The 19,968-nt window shown below is 42.6% G+C and overlaps 1 protein-coding gene and 1 long non-coding RNA gene across 2 annotated transcripts in view; one reads left to right on the forward strand and one right to left on the reverse strand.

Moving 5' to 3' along the window:
- LOC116816683 (uncharacterized) overlaps positions 1-16,735 on the reverse strand; it is a 63,338-nt gene extending 46,603 nt beyond the window's left edge. The window contains exons 1-2 of the mRNA XM_075063087.1: positions 16,595-16,735; positions 15,125-15,188 (exon numbers count right to left, since the gene is read on the reverse strand). Of these exons, the coding sequence (XP_074919188.1) occupies positions 15,125-15,188; positions 16,595-16,613 (83 nt within the window). The 5' untranslated portion in view covers positions 16,614-16,735. The remainder of the gene's footprint in view (positions 1-15,124; positions 15,189-16,594) is intronic.
- LOC142046393 (uncharacterized) lies at positions 6,405-7,219 on the forward strand. Its single transcript, XR_012655366.1, has 2 exons — positions 6,405-6,555; positions 7,159-7,219. It is a non-coding gene; the product is annotated as an uncharacterized LOC142046393 (long non-coding RNA).
- Positions 16,736-19,968: the final 3,233 nt, after the last annotated feature.

Consider the following 19,968-nt stretch of genomic DNA (forward strand, 5'->3'; position numbering starts at 1 on the left):
GAAAGAATGTATCTCAGAAACACACAACTGTGTGATTTTAAAAAAAATGGTAAACTTGGTAAGATCAAACCACCATTTAACCAGAGGATTCACCTCATCTTCCAATGGATATGTTTTACAATCTGTTCTCACATTATATTTGTGTCTGCAGGCTATAAAGTTAAGGAGCATTGAGAGATTGGTAGAGGAAATAGATTTTGCTGGTGTCTGGGAGGTTCCAATGATTTTAAATGCTGTCCAACTCTTTTCTTGTCAAAGCTTTCTATCAGTAGTTGAAGACAGACCAGAACTATAAGGGCAATATGCAATAAATCAGGAACAGGTAGGCAAGAGCACACGGATGTCACTCCAGGCAAATTCTTTTGACAGTTATGTTGTACTACTAATGCGAACTTTTGAATCTTCCTGGATTTCATGGTTACCTCCCTAAATCCAACAGGAACAATAATCAACACAAAAATGGTTTTGATTTGCATTCTTCAGCATAACTCTTGTTTGCAGTGAAAGTCTGGATAGAAAAAAATGTTGCAATGAAACAGTGCAGAGGTAGCAAAGACAGAAAAAATACAATGTGCAACACATATCTAAGAATTCACTGTTTGAGGCAGTAAGCTCTGAAAAAAAGGTACATTTTTCAAGCACTGTTTCATTTCAAATCACAAAAGCAACTGAGTTTTTATGACGAAAATGAAATTTGACTAAAAAGTAGGCATTCATTCAGTGGAACCAAAGAAAAGGCTTATATGTGGACTCACAGAAGAAGTTTCCTTGGAAGATCAACCTTCTTCTTGGGAAACTAAACCATCCATTTGTGTATTCTGGTACTTTTTGCAACTCGTAAAGAGTTACAGAAGCTGGGCCTCTGTAAACAAGAAACATGTATTCATGGATAGGAAACTGTTTAGTTTTGTTTGATAGGTTTCATTTATACCAACACATCTATGACATTCAAAGAACTATAGTTATGAAAAACCTATTTTTAAAAAAAAATCCAAAACCCACAATTGCCTAATTAACAAAATCACATTAGCAAGGCCTTCCTAACGTGAAACATATATCCTCTTGCCAATCAAATTATAACTTTCTTCTTAAGTCATTCATATACAGAGTGAATGATAAGTCTTTCAGTTGAATAGAACACTGTATGTACCAAAAGGGACAAGCAAATTCTGAGACAAGACCAATTCACTAAGAAACACCTGGTTTCTCAGTAATCTGTGACAATGGGGGTAATACAAAAGTAGATAATCACACATGTATTTGATCATTACTGGGATTTTTGTTCCTTGTATATGATGAATGAAGCTGATCAAAGTAAAAATATACAACACTAGAGCTAGGCTTTAAAAGCGTTAGTAAATATTAAAATACTATCATTTTATAGATACGTAACCATCCTGTTGTGATAGCCAGTGTTTTTTTTAACTTAACAACTCTAATACTCCTGCCACCTATCAAACTGAAAATTCTTGTACTTAGCTTGAACCTAGGTGGGTAGGAGCAAATGAAGGAATATGCATAGCTTTTACTCAGACCGGCCTTTGACCAACAGACCAAGAAAATTGTGTTCAGCATGTCCAGAGAGGAACCACTGGTGACGACAAGAATGTTGTTCTGTGATTGATGAAAAAATAAACCATTGATTAATGGTGTAGGTCTAAATAAGAATTGCATTGTCCACAGATAGGTTATGTAATAATGGCTCAGTTCAGATATCTTTATTATTGTTTAGGTCAAGGCTGAGAATATCGGAGTAGAACCTACAGTATATCAACTGTGGTAAGGGAATTTCTTTGTCCTAAGCAGTATACAAAGGAAGAATTGTTTGGGAGTTAAGGGGGAGGTGGATCAAACCTGCAATCAACTCCTCTGGTATTCAAGATCAGCTGGGTTTGTAACTTACAAACTGTTCCTCTCTGTATTCCTTGTATAATCTGATTGCATTCCACCTGAGGCCTTTATGAACTGAACACACAACACTGTACTAAATTTACATTTGCCATATTAAATAGTGGAATCCAATTTTGTTTTCCGCAACAATTTCAATTTTTAATCAAATAATTTTGGAAAAAAAAATCACAAAACTTTAAAGTTTGATAAAAATCTAGATAAGGTGACTTCTCGAAATTGGACAAACTGGCAAAAACTTCAAAACCATAATAGTATCCTCCCAGTTTCCTCACTAAATTTGCTTTCTAAAAAGGCATTTTCAAAATAACAAAGCATTTTTGAAAACTTAAAATTCTACTGAAAACTATTGTTGGAAAAAACATCAAGTCTCTCTTGCTTTTTTGTTTGGGTGCAGCAAATCAAATACTTTATTATTTCTCCAGCAATTGCCAATAAGAGGGAGGGAGGCCCTAGGAGACACTGGGTTGCCCGTCCCGGACAGGTCTCTCAATAGGTAAACCAATTACAGCAGCATTTATACCTTTGTTACAGACAAATACAAGCAATAATACAGACAATAATGAGCACAGCTGCATTTTGTTTCTATCACTAGGCTATCCTGCTATCTTATTTCCCTCACTTCTGGCACCAGTCTACGTATTTGATTATCAGTGCAAGGTCGTGATAACTTCTCACACTGTTCTTTTACTACTTGCCTCACAATATCTTGCGCTAAATACAAATCTCAACGTCATTAGGGTTACAGCTGGCTAACTCATTGCTAACAGACTGACGTGCATGAAGATCCCCTACAAATCCTTGTCAATTTTTCGCTCTTCGCACACTCCCGCCTTTGTACTGTCTAGTACAACAGATACTTCTCAATCTCTAATTTGCATTAAGCCATGGATTCTGATTTACATCAGATGTTTCTACCTTAGGGAATTTTTCATTGGCATGTAATTGAAACAATACATGATTAGATGACATCTTAATAAATAGTATTACTATTATTATGTCTTGTTACCAACAAACAATAGAGCGATTCCTAACTAACTAACAACAATGCCAGCAATAATATCCACAGCAATAATATTAGAGGTTGTTGTTACAGTTTTGTCACAAAAGCAAAAATATCCCACATATAGTACACAAATAAGTGACACTCTAATAAGCTGTATGAAGGCGTAGCTCTTTTCAACCTGTATATATTTTGAAGACTGGTGAATTTGCCTGTGTTTTAGAGATTCCTGAATCTCTTGGTAACTAATAGTTGCAAATTTTGAAATTGCATCGTATAGCTGTCCAATTAAAGCGGTATCTGGAAACTAAGGCTACTTGCAAAATTCTATCTGCAGGCCCAGAAACAATATGATTGCTGCCTGCAGAATCGGTAATCGAGATTAAAATGTTATCTTGCAATTGGTGGGTTCTAACATACACACAGCTGTATTAGCTTGAAAAGTAGTGTATCTGTGCAAGATAGTTCCTTGGTCCTCTACCCTCCAGCAAACAGTATCATGAAAGTGACAATTCTCCTGCTTCGGTTATGGATCCTGAGCTGTGCAGGGGTCTCTAAACAGTCAAATGTCCATTGACCCCATATTACCTATCCAAAATAGTCGTGTTTATTCTAGGGGCACTGACTAAAAAATAGTTAGGTATACCAGGTTGGTTTCAATTTCCCACGATGTCCGTGATAATCCAGTCCCAACTGATCCTCCAGTGGACCGCATCGGATTGGGGTATGTGGGAGCCACACCCCCTAACGTCCAACATGCTTGAAGGAGCACTGTGAGATGTCCACACTTCCACCCAGAAAGTCTTCAGTATGTCTCCATGACACAGATCAGATGGTCCCTCTCTGATGTTGGTCTATACAGGGCAGTGGACCAAGCTGGTGCTCAAAGATCACTCGAATGGCCATCAGCTGTTATTCAGAAAATTTGAAATCTAAAACATACTAATCCAACTGCATGCCTTCCAAGCCTCCAGTGATATTCAATACCATCTCTGTACAACTTCTGGTCATCTGAAACTAAGGGATGGAAATAACATGTAACTCACCAACTCTACTGTACTGGGTTAGCTGAGCTCGCAGACAATAAGGTAGTGGCCTCTTTTCTAGTTGGACCTCATTTCTTCATCATGTTTTGGCTTTTAAGTATTCCAATGGCTGCTGCTATTAGCCCCACCCTAGGGACGCGTCAAGTACCCTCTATTTCACAGAGGAAATAACACCAGGCCCTCTGTTGCTAATCTATTGGCCCCTTTAGCATTTAATTTTGAACTGATGGCAGGATTGACCCTAGTGTGTAGTTAATCACAGTCCATTGATATTCCTAATACATTCTCTTGGTGTAGTCTATAGCAACATTCTGTTCGTTTAGTTACTTAATATCTCAGGTACTTTCAAGAGGCATTAACATTAATAGACATAGTGAGTTGAGGGTGTATTGCTAAAAGGTAAGAGTTATCATTTATTTAGTCACTGGAAGGTTTCAACATAAGTAGAATTTCCAAGTTGGCAGAACAACTCTTTGTGGTTTATGTTTGATTATCACTAATTGGGTAACGCAAATAACCTATAAGGGCTCTTTCATGTAACACAGTACAAATTCCGAATAGCCATCATATCTACTACTACGGACCCATCAAATTTCAATTACAAGAATTCCTTGGCGTTTATTTGTAGTGATATCGTAAGATTTCTATTTGCACTGATCATTTATTCTTCCCACTCAATTGTTCACTTTATATGGGATATTCCTGAACTTTAAAAATATTTTTCCTTTTTTTTTTCCCCCAAACAATCTTTATACTAAATCACTATGGCATTGTCTGTATTTGGATGTATTACAGGGGTATAAGTGGAGAGCAAAGGAAGTGGCAACAAAGTGCCTGTTGGTACTTGTTCATTTAAAAAAATCCAATTAGAGAGAGTAATAACATGCTGAATAATTATCCAAAAAGGTGTACAGGACAGAGCCTCGTTAGAATAAACCCAAATCCAATCATACCAAACATTCCAAGCAGGGTCCCACAAATTTCTTCCTGCCATTTTTTTGGAGTGTATAATTCCTTGTGTCTTCACCAGATCAGTTCTAATGTCCTTTCTAGTCAGGAATTCTGGACTTTGGCATTTCAGTGGAATGAGCATTCCTTCTTCTTCCTGTCAAAACAGTCTGGTTTCCGCATCCCTACAGGGGAGAGGTTACCGCAATCACACTGTAATGGTTTTGATTCTTCTAGAAAATCCAAAGGCTCAGTAGGTCCTGTCAGTGGACAAGGAGAGGTTAACTAGCACTTCACCTGTCCTTTTTTCCACCCTGCTGTCGAAAGGCACAGAAGGAGAAATAGGCTATTCATCAGTAGGTAAATTTCTCGCCCGATGTTGATGTGATGGGTCTTTGCGTGAGAAGCAGTAGAGTCCAGCAGTCAGTCTCCTGGTACTTCACATGCCGTGTTGGTAGTCAAAGCAGGCACTTAAATAAGGGCCTTCCACATGGAGCCAAAGCAGTCGTTTTGTTGGTGACCGTTACATAGATCCAGTCCTCGCTGTTTTCAAGGCGTGTAGGCGCTGCTAGGGTCTTTGGGAGAATGCTTCTTTACCTGTGAGAAAAGAAAACCTAACACATTTCATTAGCGCCTGGCAATGTTTTGCAGATCTCATAGCTGCTTGGGCACATTCCAAGCCCACCTCCTTTCTTGGGGTTGTCAGTCCAAGTCTTAAGCTGTGAGCAGTGTCCTTGAAATTTGGCCAGTGTCTATCTTTAAGAACTGAAACGTGATAGCTATTTTTTTCAGTTAATTCCATTCCTGTTCTTTACTTACTTCCTTCTTGCCTTCTTTTAACCTACAAAGGAAACTTCCACTCTTCACTCCATACACCTTTTTCCCCAACCATGAACACATAAACATTGCCATTCATACTGTACATTAGCTTATTATCGAGTGTATGCCACATATACCTTCCATTAAAATAACTTGTACAGAGCTTTGGAAGAACAAGCCAGGACAAGCACATACCCACTTCAAGGGAGTTCACGCCTGTACAACTTCCCTGGGGGTGGTCCCCCCCCAATTTAAGCGTTTTTTCCCCAAACTAGCGCTCTGGCTAGAAATCTGAATGTAGCCAGGAGAATTCCATGTACATATATGGGGAGCGGATTAACTTTTCATGTCCGTGCTTCCAAAGACTTTTGTAGGCAAAGTTAACAACAATGTTTTAATTAACAATCTGGCCAATGAAGTTTTCTTTTTTCTTACTTAAGGAAATGTATTAGACTTTAGTATATCACATGGCTGATTTATCCAAACACTTTGTATTACAAAGTCGAATAAACAAGTTCTGCATTTAACCTTCTGTTTGATTTTAAACTAAAACTATCCTATGAAAATATTAAAACACAAACAATTTTGGCCACGAGACAAACACCACACAAGGACATAGAAGCACAAAATATAATTCCTATTGTGCCAGTAAAATGCTGATACGCTGAATATGGGGTAATTCCTCTGTTTTGCCTGAAATCAACAAGGGTATTTGTATATTTAAGCAATGATTGACTGCCCAGAAGGGGTAGACCTCTGTTTTTTGTCTTTCAGATAATCAGAGAAAACTGATGCCAGCTGAACAGCATTCAACATACCATGCATTTACTGGCACAATAGGAATTATGTTTTGTGTTCTATGTCTTCTCTTGTGGTGTTTGTCTCGTGGCCAGAATTGTTGTTTAATATTTTTATAGGATAGTCTAGTTTAAAATCAAACAGAAGGGCTAAAATAAAATGCAGATACTTGTTTTATTCAACTTGGAATACAAAGTGTTTGGATAAATCAGGAAAATGTGATATACTAAAGTTTAATACATTTCCTTAAGTAAGAAAAAGAAACTTCATTGGCCAAATCTTTTAACTGAAAATTGTTATTAAAATTTGCATACCAACAGTCTTTGGAAGCAAGGACATGAAAAGTTAACCCACTCCCCATATTGTACATGGGATCCTTCTGGCTACCTCAGATTTCTAGCCAGAGAGCTGGAGATGGTGGGAAGCTATAGGACTAGAGGTTGTATTGAGTGAACTCCTCAAAGTGGGTGTTCTTGTCCTGGCTTGTTGCTCCAAAGCTCTGTAATAAGGTTATTTTAGTGGAAGGGTATATGTGGCATACATTGAATAATAAGACTAATGTACTGTATAATGGCAATGTTTGTGTTCATTGTTGGGAAAAAGTGTGTTAGTGAAGAGTGGAAGTTTCCTTTGTAGGTTAAAAGAAGCCAAGAAGGGAAGAAGGAAAAAGAACAGAATGAATTAACTGGAAAAAATAGCTAGCAAGCTCATGCTAAAGATAAGACACTAGCTCCATTCAAGGACACTGCTCACAGCTAAGACTTGGCAGACAACCACAAAAAGGGGCGGGGCTTGAATGTGCTCAAGCAGCTATGAGATCTGCAAAACACCGCCAGGCACTAATGAAACGTGATAGGTTTCTTTTCTCACAGGTGAAGAAGCGCTACCCAAAGACCCTAGCAGCCCTGCCACTCCTTGGAACCAGGAGACTGGATCCATGTAAAGGTCCACCTACGAAAGACTGCTTTGGCTCCATGCTGGAAAGGCCCTTATTAAGTCCTGCTGACTACCAACACAGCTGTGAAGTGCCAAAGACTGACTGCTTGGACCCATGATTCTCACTGCAAAAAGACCCCTCCGCCTCGGGAGGATTCTCCTACTGATGATTAGCCTATTTCTCCTTCTAGCTCTGCTGTGCCTTCTGGACAGCAGGGAAAAAGGACAAGATGAAGCGCTAGTAACCCTCATCCACTGACAGACCTACTATATCTTTGAATTTTTCTAGAAGAAGCAAAACCATTACAGGGTGATGTGCTAGTAACCTCTCCCCTGTAGGATGCTGAACCATGACTGTTTCGGGAAAGAAGGAACACTCACTCCACAGAAATTGCCAAAGTTCAGGAATTCCTGACGAGAAAGGACATTAAGAACTTATCTGGTAGAGAAACAAAGAATTATACACTGGCAGGAAGGAATTGTGGGACTCATTCTTGGGAATGTGGTATTGATTGGATTTTGGCATTTATTCTTCAGGCTGCGCCCTGTGTTCTGGATAAATCCTTCAGCATGTATTGCTCTCTCTAATTGGATTTTAAATGACAAGTACCAAAGGCACTTTGTTGCCACTGCCCCTGCCATCTTCTCCATTATACTATTACTCCTGTAATACATCCAAATACAGACAATGCCATCTATTTGATAAAACCAATGGCCAAGGCCCTCACACTTTAGTGATCTATTTAAAGATTGTTTGGAGAAAAATGTGTAAAGTTCAGGATATCCCATATAAGCAAACAATTGAGTGGAGAATAAATGGATCAGTGGAAATAGAAATCTATGATATCATTACAAATGAACCCCAAGAATCTGTAATTGAAATTGATGGGTTCTATAGTGAAGTAGATATGATGGCTATTCTTGGAATTTATACTGTGTTACATGAAAAAGGCCCTTAATGTTACTTGGACACCCAATTAGTGATTAATTAAACGAATACCCAAAGAGTTTGTTCTGCCACTGGAAATTTTACTTGTATTGAAACCATTCCAGTGACTAATAAAGTATCCTGTACCTTACTGCAATACACCCCCTCCTATGCTCTGAATGTTAATGCCTCTTGAAAGTACCTGAGAGTTGTTAAATAACAGATGTGATATAGCACTACACCAAAAAGAGATGTATTGGGATATCAATGGATTGTGATTAATACAACACTAGGGACTGTCAAATTTACATTGCCCTTATCCAGTTTCCAGATCACCTCTGCATACCCAGATTGCCCACAAACGCCTGCCATTAGATTAGCGCAACAGAGGACCTGGGTTATTTCCTCTGGAAGAAGAGGGACTTGACCGGATCCCTATGGGATGGGACCAATAGTGCAGCAGCCATTTGGAATATTCTTAAAAGCCAAGAACATAATGAGAAATTGGGCCAACTAGAAAAGGCCACTAGCCTTATTTCTGGAGCTCAGCTAACCCAGAAATTGGTGAGTTACATGTTATTTCCACCCTTAGTTCAATGACCCAGAAGTTGCTGACAGAGATGGTGTTGAATATCACTGAGGCTGGGAAGGCATTGCAGTGGGATCTAGTATGTTTAGAAATTCAAAATTTCCTGAATGACCAGCTGATGGCCATTCGGAGTGATCTTAAGCACCAGGCTTGGCCCACTGCCCTTACAGACACATCAGGAGTACCATCTGATCTGTGGTCATGGAGACATACTGGAGACTTTCTGGGTGGAAGTGTGGACATTCACAGTGCTCCTTCCAAGCGTATGGACCGGTTAGAGGGGTGTGGGCTCCCACATACCGAATCCTGCCGGGTCCACGGGGAGGATGCATGTGGGACTGGATTATTCACCGTGACATCTGGGAGATGAGACCACCTGGTATACCTAACTAATTTATAGTCAGTGCCCCTAGAATAACACCTGATATTTTGGATAGGAATAGGGAGTTAATGGACATTTTGACTGTTAGAACCCCCACAGCTTCAGTGTATCCGTACCTGAAGCCAGGAGAAGTTGTCACTGTTCATGACTGCGTTATCTGGAGGGTAGAGGACAAGGAACTATCCTGACAGGACACCTACTTTTTTAAGCTAATGATAACTGTGTGTATGTTAGAACCACCACATTGCAAGATATACATTTAAATCTCATTACCACTGCAGGCAATCATATTGTTTACTGGCCTGCAGATAGAATTTTGCAAGTAGCCTTAGGTACCAGATACCCTTTAATTGGACCAGCTTAGTACCTGATCAATTTCAAAATTTGCTTTCATTGTTACCAGAGATTCAAAGAATCTCTAAAACACAAGGGCAAATTCACATGCTTCAAAATATATATCAAGTTGAAAAGTGTGCCTTTCATACAGCTTATAGAATGTCTATTTGTGTACTAAGTGTGATGCTTTGTGCTTTGTGACCAAAACTGTACAACAACCCCATCATATTATTATGAGAATGTTATTGCTGTTAGTTAGCTTAGGATTATGTTGTTGTTGTAAAAGACATGATGATAGTAATACCTTTCATGTCCATGCTAATCACACATTGCCATTACATCTAATCAAAACCCCTAAGGTTGAAACATCTGATGTAGAATCTGAAATCCATGGCTTAATGCAAATAGAGGTTTGAAAACATTTGTTGTACTAGAAGTACAAAAGGGGGAGTGTGGAAGTACAGAAAGAACTGACAGGGATTTGTAGGGGATGTTAATGCATGACAGTCTTTGTTAGCAAGAGTTAGGCTAACTGTAACCCTAATAAGGCAAGATTTGTAGAAGCGAGGATTGTGTGAGGTGAGTGGAAAAGAACTGTGTGAGAAGTTGTTTTTCGACCTTGTGTAGATAATACGAAACACAGACTGGAGTCTCTTAAGTGAGGAAAAACAAGATATCAGGATGACCTATGTATAAACAAAATGCAGCTGTTGCTTATTATTGTCTGTAACAAAAGTATAAATGCTGCTGTAATTGTTTACCTGTTGAGAGACCTGTCTAGGAAGGGGAGACCCTATGTCCTAGTGCACGCTCTCCCTGCTGTAGCTGCTAAACAGAATAAGGTATGTGACTCTGCTGCACCCAAACAAAAAGTGAGAACTGAGTTTTTCTCCGACATCATCTTTCAGCAACCTGGAGTTCTCACACTTCTCAGATGGCAGTGTGCAGACAGCAGGAGCTCAATCAATCAATGACATAGATGGGAGGGGGGTGGGGTTGGTTTGAAGAAAATAAAATTCATGATATATGCCAAGCTGTTTCCTCTGCTGGGTTTTTGTAGGTCTCTTATTTCATGCCTTTCAAAAGCTATGACAGAGTCATGTGCCATGTCGGGCGTTAACAGTTTGAATGCTGTGCTAAGCAGTCAATGCTATTTGCCAGTTGTGATCTCCAGGATGGGATGTTCTCTCAGCTGTGTTCATTCTTCTGAATCACTCCAGTCTGGTCTCATCTCCTTACCCTCCCCCTTCCCCGCCCACAAGTGTTGTTCTGCAGCTGTCTCTCAACCTCTTGGGACTTCTCCACCTACCATTTCACACTATTGATGGCCCCTGTGTCTATCCAGCCACCACATCTGCAGCTTGAACAACGAGACACCACTTTACAGCTGCACCATAGCACTACACGCACAGCCTTGGGGTGGGACTGGGGGAAGGTGACTTCATATATCTTTTGTACCCTCCTTCCCTTTGGATTCTGGGCTGCTGTGGTGGCTGGTATAGGCACAAGCATGTGTTTTAGCAGCTCCTGAACTGCTTTTATTTACAGCAGGGTTGCAAAGCAGCCCAGAAATCCCTGTAACATTCAGCACTACGCAGACACACCCCTGCATCTTCCCTACACTGCAACAGGGGGGCCATTTATGACAGCCCTGCATAGCTGCTGACATAGGAAAATTCTCCCCAGGACAGTTGTGGTTCCTTTATGGCCCTGAAGCCTCCATAATCTGGCCCTAAAACTTTATTTGCTAAATAGCTGAGGGCCCTAGGCTCCAGTCCTGTGAGTGAAGAGGATATGAACATGCAGCTGCAGGTGTGGCAAGGTGTAAAAGTTTCTAGCAGAGCCAGGCAAGCAAGGGGTGGGAGAGACTGGAGTGCTGCAGAGTATTGGGAAGGCTTTGTGTACATGGCTCCCCCAAACTTCAGAGGGGCTCAACTCCTTCCTTGTGAGAAGATATTCAACAGGAGGTTCTGCCAGAGTTTCTCAGGCCCCCCCTTGCATGGTTCTCCAGTGGAGGGAGGGAAGTAGTCCAACAGAGCATTAAAAATATTCCTGACTCATTTTGTTAATTACACTGTATTATTAAAAATGAAAGAATATTAAAAATCATTTAGCATTATGCTTATGTTGGACACTGAAAAGGAACGAATCCATCTCGGTATTGTTTCTAGCCAGTTTTCATATTTATACACTGTCGCAATGTTCTGATGGCTGGGATGGGCTGTAAACACTGCAGGGAATGGATTAGCTTAAAGAAACACTATTTCCCTTGGATTTTAAATCATGGAAACATTTCTACTGCTCTGAAGTATTGTAAATATTTGTCACACACAAGTGAAATTTGAGGCCTTTAAATGAAGCTCTTCTCTTTTATCCCCCTTTTAATGAGTGAAAAGGTGTTAGCAATGTTAACTATAATAGTCCAAGTTACCTAGAAATAGTGAATTTCAAGCTTCCTTAAAAAGAAAAATTCTAGTTTTGTGCTATTAGGCTATGGGGAGAAGTGATTCATTTAAAAAACATACATGCCTCACAAGCCTAGGTACCCCTGCGGAGTCTCTCACACATTTGTAGACAAACACATCATCAATGCTCACAATGCAATATCATTTTCCTAATGACTCTGCTGCATGATATATTCCTTCCCCTCCTACGCTTTCTTCTACTGGCTTCCCTATGGCTGGAAATTAGAAAGACCAGGTGGGTGAGGTAATATCTTTTATTTCAGTGGTTTTCAAACTGGGGTATGTGTGTCTCTAGGGCTAGACAAGCTCTCATCAAGGGGTATGTGAGAAAAATCCTGTAATGATGGACAATGCACTTTATTTAGTAAGACTCAGCAATCTAATCACAGGTATAGTATGCCTCTATCTCAGCTGGGGATATGTGGTAGACTACGTTATTTGGAAAGGGGTATGCAGCCTAAAAAATTTGAAAATCATTTTTATTGGGCCAACTTCTGTTGGTGAGAGAGACGAGCTTTCTAGCTTACAAAGCGCTTTTGTTCAGGTCTGGGAAATGTACTCAGGGTATGTCTACACTACCCACCGGATCAGCAGGCAGTGAGAAATCCAGCGGGGGTTGATTTATTGTGTTTAGACGCGATAAATTGATCCCCGAGCACTCTCCTGTCAACTCCTGTACTCCACTGCCGTGAGAGGCCCAGGTGGAGTCGATGGGGGAGCTGCAGCAAGCGACTCACCATGGTGAAGACACCACGGTAAGTCGATCTAAGTACATGGACTTCAGCTGCATTATTCAAGTAGCTGAGACTGCGTAACTTAGATCAATTTCTGCCCCCCCCCCCCCCACCCGGTGTAGACCAGGCCTCAGAACGTCACAGCTAAATACAAGGTGGAACCGATTGTTTAGCATAAGGAGTTAACACATATTTTTAAGGGACCATTCAAGGTGAAATAGCCCATTAAGACCTTTCCAGTCATAAGGAGGAAAGCGAAAAATGCTGGACATCTCATTCTGAGCAAAGGTGGAGTTTTTCAAAAGCATCTAGGGTATGTCTTCACTACCAGCGTTAAAGTGCTGCCGCGGCAGCGCTTTAACATGGGTGTGTAGTTGCAGCACCAGCACTGGGAGAGCTCTCTCCCTGTAAAAGAACCACCCCCACACGAGGAGTAGCTCCCAGCGCTGGTGCACTGTCTACACTGGCACTTTACAGTGCTGAAACTTGCAGCTCTCAGGAGGGGTGTTTCTTCACACCCCGAGTGAGAAAGTTTCAGCGCTGTAAAGTGCCAGTGTAGACAAGGCCTAAGAGAGTTAGGGCATCTCTACACTTGCCCTTTAAAGCAGAAAAAGTCCCTTTTTTTGTGCAAAAACTGTGGGAGCGTCTACACTTGCCAATGACTTTTTGCAGTGAAACTCAGAAGTTTCACTGCAAAAAGAAAACCCCCTCCATGAGAGGTGTACAGCTCTTACAGGTGATGCTTTTGTGGTCATCTGCAAGTGAAGACATGTTTTTCTTCCTGTTTACACAGCTTTTAGCCTCCTGAGGATATCCCACAGTGCCAAGGTGACCACTCTAGCCAGCAGCTCTGCTGCTCTGTTGCCAGGTAAACAGACATCCATCCCTCCCCCTGTAAAGCTCTGGGAGCTTTGAAACTCTCCTTCCTGTTTTCTTGGCAAGTGCTCACTTATCTGATTGGGTGACAATTCCTGCTCCCAATCCCCTGCTTGGAGCAATAGTGAGCTATTGGAGCTGATCAGTATCTGGGGAGAGGAAGCTGTGCAGGAACCCAGGATGCCCTGTGATCACCCCCCCGTCCCTTCCCACAAGACCCATCATCAAACTGGAGAGAGCTGCACTATGGGATAGCTGCCCTCGAGCACTGCTCTCATCGGAGAGGGAAGTGCTGCTAATGTAAACACACTCTGACATCCAAGGAATTAAATGACTACACAAACCAGCGCTTTACTTTCACCAGCTCCCTATCACCGGTGAAACTTACAGCTCAAAAACTCTGCAAGTGTAGACACACCCTTAAGCACCAAACTCCCATTGACTTTCCCTTTGGCACATTTAAAAGTCCTACAGCTGCACTGCTGTAGCACTTCAGTGAAGATGCTACTGTGCCAATGGGAGGAGCTTTTCCTGTCAGGGTAGCTAACCCACCTCCGTGAGAGGCGGTAGCTATTGGATGGGAGAAGCTCTCCTGCCAACATAGTGCTGTCTACACTAGGGGTTAGATCAGTATAACCGCATTGCCCGGGGGGGGGGGGGGGGTTGGATTTTTCACACCCCTGAGCGAGATAGTTATACCAATGTAAGTTTAGAGTGTAGACCTGGCCTTGGAAAAAGAGGGAGGAAAAGAAAGCTTAACATCCTTACTCTGGCCCCGATCCACCAAAGCACTTAAGCAAGTGAATAGTCCTACTGAATCAACTGGAATCAATCATATTTAAAATTAAGCATATGCTTAAATGCCTTGTTAGATCAGGACCAGAGTGTTCAGCATGTTCCTAAAATCAAACTGTTAATCTGTAGTTTGTTTCCTAATCGGTATACTACCTCCTCCTCCTCCTCCTATACATTGTCTTAGACTGTAAGTTCTTTGAGACAAGGACTCTGTGACATTTGTCTACACTCCAAGGCACTTAGCACACTTTTGAGATTAAAGGAAATAATAACTTTTCTGTTAAACAAGGAATACCAAAGGGATTCTATCTTCACTTATGCCAGGAAAGCAATTTTAAAAGGTAGTTTAATTTGGAGGAAGAGTTGCTAGTAGCTTTACAATAAGCAAACGGTCTGACAAATCTATACAAGTAAAGAGCCAATTGGGCTCCAGTGGTAGGTAATGTGCATATATAGTCAGATTATAACACAGTACTGTCCATCCCAATATTGCCTAAATATCTTTTTGAAACAAAGTTCACAGAAAATCCTTAAGAGGTGTTATACTGCTGTTCTACTCACTTGAAACTAGGTGCCAAGTTGCGTGTGTGAGTCATTTTTGAAGCAGAGAATTTCTTTGACTTTTCTGGAATTAGAAATGACACAGTACACTCTGTTATGCACACACTAGGAATATATCATTGATGCAGATATTTAATTGACATGATCTTTAAAATTCAAAGGTTTGATGCACATTTTCAACCTTCGTAATGTTTAGATACATCTTGAAGTGTTAAATTCTACTTATCTTGTTTTATCCTACTGATTTCAATAGTGTGATAGGATTATGCACATGAACAAAGTGAGCAGAATTGGGTTAACATTCTCTCTCCTCACCCTGTGGGGTTTTTTTGGTCTTATATTTGACTATGGGCTATGTTGTGTTATATTAAAATAATATACATCTTTAGATTTCTAAACTCTTTTTTTACCTTGACAACAGTTTTGACTCACTCTATTGTCTCTCTGTCACAGATGTTTAGAAATAAGATCTTTAATTATGATTAATACCAAGCACTAAATGTTTTACATGAAATTCACATATTTTATTAAAAAAGAGACAGAGTTTGAGGTGGCTTTGAGTACCAATTTGCATTTAGAGACAAAAATATCCTAAAAATCAAGCAGCCTAAATATTGCTAATGCACACTCCAATTCACATACATAGTAAAATGAAATGTTAAGTAGCCGTGCTTGAGTTTCCATTTTTGGAAGTTTGTCCAATGAAGTAAAATCCTACCACTCAGTGGGGTGACGTGGATTTCGTTTTAGCACATCACAACCCAATTTTCCCGCATGATTATGTTTTTCAGACTTTAGAGCTGATTCCAGAGCTGGTCTCACAAATACTGCTGGTGATGCATGGAGTCTCCCTGAGGAAATCAGTTTAATATTGGAAAGAACAGGACAGATGGCAGCCTTAGGCTGAGTGATCCCTATGTTGAAGTTAATTAATTTAAGGGTAAGTTATGGCTGTCCTTAGTCCTTACTGGGTCAAAACTCCCTGTGAGGGGAAGGATTTCAGGATTTGATCCTCAGGGCTGAATTTGGTCCTAACTTACACACTGTGAGACCCCCGATGAATTCAGTTGGGTTGTGCAGGATGAATGTTACTGCTGAATTGGCCATCAGTCAAGAAAGTGCTTTGGGATCCTTCCAGATGAAAGGTGCAATATAAATATAGATAATTATTGTCATTCCTCCTTCCTCCCCTCCCCCACACTGTCTGTCCTGCTTCTTTACTAATAACATAGATTCTAGGCATCTCAGGCTTCAGGTCTGATTCAGTTGGAGGCATTTTTATTCTATGCCACAGTTCGTTTTTGTCTCAAAATAAAGTAAAAGGACCCTCTGGTCTCCTTTGCAACTTGCCTCCAGGACCTTTGTTACAAACTAGTCCCAAGGGCAATCCTCTCCCAGTTTCCCCCAGCACTGACAGCACACTGATCATTCACACACAAGCAGACAGCATTGCTGGGCTTCAAGACTTACCAGGCTGCATCTCCTGCATGTATCGTTCAGAGGAAGGAGCAGTGCAGAAGAGTAACAGCTTAAATGCCTTGGGAGGTTGGAAACTCTTGCTGTCTCTGCCCAACCCTGTTTGCCAACCTTGCTGCTGCTATAGAAACCATTGACCAGCGCAGAAGCCTTTGTGCAGAGAGGGCTGATGCTGCACTACACTGGCCACTGGGGGCTCAGTTTATTCGATTTAAAGGGCCCTAGGATTTTTGAAGGGTATAGGTGACTGCTGTGATGGATTAGGGCAGAAAAAATAAGAAAATTACAAATAGCAAAATTGGGGAGAAAATCAACTACCAAAGGAGTATCCAAACTCCTACATCATAGAGTTTTATGCTCCTTTCCATCTGTGCTTGTCTTTGAGTGGGGAAGCTGCGTGGCAAACTGACTAAAGCTTGGCAGCCCTATGAGGCTGCTGCACTATTGCCAGTCCCAAGTATTCAGAAATAATCAGACACCCCAAAATCACAGATTTGGCTTTAAACTCATGACATTTTAAAAACATGTTGGGGGGCTTTTCGTTTACCTCCTGGTTTTTGAGTGTCTAGGGTGGTCTGCAACCATGAGGCCTAGCAATGTTGTAAATGAATGCTGAAATTCTCCTGGAATTACAGTGTGATGGTTTCCCCCTGCTGGGGTGCCACCTGGAACTGGGGTACCACTGAGCCCTCTGACCCAGCAGCCTGGGCTCCCTTTCATACCGTGCTGGTGCAAAAAGCTGCAGACATGCTTCTGGCCTTACACTTCAACCAACATACAAACAGATAGGGACACACCCAGTGATGAGCTGCCAATATCTTAACTGGTTCCCTATAAAAAGTTCTGATTTAAATGGTGTGCCACAGTGTGTATTTTTTGTACGAATAGGGTTACCATACGTCCATATTTTTCTGGGAGGAAAATTTAAATTTTAAAAATTCCTCCCGGACAGCAATTTAAGAACCAAAAAGCCTGACATGTCCAGGAAAATACAGATGTACGTTAACCCTACCTAAAGTTCTTTTTTTAAAAGATGGGCCTGAACTAGAAATGAGCTCCGTTTCACATGTGTGGGTCCCCGCCACTCCCTGGGGGTGTGCTAGGGTGACTAGATGTCCCAATTTTATAGGGACAGTCTCGATTTTTAGGTCTTTTTCTTCTATAGGCTCCTATTACCACCCACCCCCATCCCAATTTTTCACACTTGCTGTCTGGTCACCTTAGGGTGTGCACATGTGTGGGTCCCAGCTGGTCTCTGCCCCCCTCATTGAGGGAGGTGTGCAGAGTTGCTGCCCTGGGAACTGCAGGGCACCAGTGGGCATGGGGCCGGCTCCAGACAGGGGTGTGAGCAGGGCTAGCTGGAGGCAGGGGGTACGGTGCTGGCTGTGGGCAGGGCAGTGGATGCGGAGCTGGCTGGAGACAAAGAGGGATGTAGGGCTGGCTGGCTTTGGGCAGGGCCACAGGGGTGTGTGGCAGGGGTTGGCTGGAGACAGGGCAGGGGATGCAGCAGGGACTGGCTGCAGGCAGGGGGTGTGGGGCTGGTGCAGGTAGGGCAGAGGGTGTGGGGCTGGCTGGAGACAGGAGTGTGGGGCTGGCTGGCTTCAGGCAGGGCCGCAGGGGTGTGTGTGGGATGGGTTGACTGGAGACAGAGGAGTAGGGGGCTGGCTGGAGGCAGGGCAGGGTCTGACTGAAGGTAGGGGCTGGCTGCAGGCAGGGCAGGGGGGTGCAGGACTGGCTGGAGGCAGGGGTGTAAGGGGCTGGCTGGCTTCGGGCAGGCCACAGAGGGGTGCGGCGGGGGTTGGCTGGAGACAGAGGAGTGTAGGGCTGGCTGGCTTCGGGCGGGGGGGGGGTGCGGCAGAGGTTGGCTGGAGATAAGGCAGTGGGTGTGGCAGGGGCTGGCTGCGGGCATGGGGTGCAGAGCTGGTGCAGGCAGAGCAGTGGGGTGCGGTGCTCCAGCTCTGTTTTTTTTTTCCATAGATGGCACTCCAGCTCGGCTGTTGTTTTTTTTCGCTTTGGCGGCGCTCTGGACCTGCCCCCCCATGTGTCCCAATATTTTGTTCATGTAATCTGGTCACCCTAGGGCAGGGCAGGGGGTGCGGCAGGGGCTGGCTGCAGGCAGGGGGTGCAGGGCTGGCTGGTGACCGGGGCTGGCTGCAGGCAGGGTACTCACGGGGAGAGTGGCTGGAGCAGCCTGTGCAGCAGGACGCAGCCGGGGACCCATCAGGCAGCAGCAGGAGCCCAAGGGCCAGAGGTCAGGAGAGCAGCAGCAGCAACATGGCCTGTGCCCAGGGCCAGGTGGCGGCCCACATGGCTCCTGCAGCGCAATGCCCCAGCGGCCGGAGGACGAATTATATCGCTTCCCGGCTGGAGCCCATCAAAGCCACAGCGTCCCCTCACTGGGAAGTGGGTTAACAACCGGTTCTAAAACTGCTTCAAAATTTAACAACTGGTTTGTGCGAACTGGTGTGAATCGGCTCCCACTCACCAAGCTGCAGTTACATGTAGGCTTTCTGACCAGCCACTGCATGTGAACCAATAGTAGAAAGACTAAAGCCAAAGGTCAGCACCAGCTTCCCAGCCTAGAACCCCAGAGCCGTACCATCCTGTCTGGTCCAAATCCCAGCCAGTATGAATTTATTATCTAGTTTGCCTCCCCCTCAGTGTGGAGAGGAATATGCAACAGCCATTCTGAGCCAAAATTCCTATGCACTTCATTCCAAACTCACTGGTTTATTAAAACATAAAATACATTTATTAACTACAAAAGATAGATTTTAAGTGATCATAAGCAAACAGATCAAAGCAAATTACCTAGCAAATAAACAAAAAACACAAACTAAGCTTAATATACTAGATAGATTGGATATGAATTAGCAGCTTCTCACCCTAACTGATGGTATAGGCAGGCTTGTAGATATATAAGGCACAAGCTGTATTAGCTTTACAGCTTGGGTTTGTCAGGCTAGAAATCCCTTTAGCCTGGGTCCAGCACTTCCCCAGTTCAGTCTTTGTTCTTCAGCTGTTTCCCGGTGCTACATTGGTGGACGTGCAGGTGAATGACCAATGATAGTATGGCTGATCTGGTTAGGGCCTGTGATGGTGTCGCTGGTGTAGATATGTGGGCAGAGTTGGCATCGATTGTTGCATGGATTGGTTCCTGAGCTAGAGTTACTATGGTGCGGTGTGCAGTTACTGGTGAGAATATGTTTCATGTTGGCAGGTTGTGAATGAACCATCACCGGTTCTTTCACCTGCACATCCACCAATGTAATATACGCCATCATATGCCAGCAATGCCCCTCTGCTATGTACATCGGCCAAACTGGACAGTCTCTACGGAAAAGGATAAATGGACACAAATCAGATAT

This window comes from Chelonoidis abingdonii, chromosome 2 (assembly GCF_003597395.2).
Source record: "Chelonoidis abingdonii isolate Lonesome George chromosome 2, CheloAbing_2.0, whole genome shotgun sequence".
NCBI lineage: Eukaryota > Metazoa > Chordata > Testudines > Testudinidae > Chelonoidis > Chelonoidis abingdonii.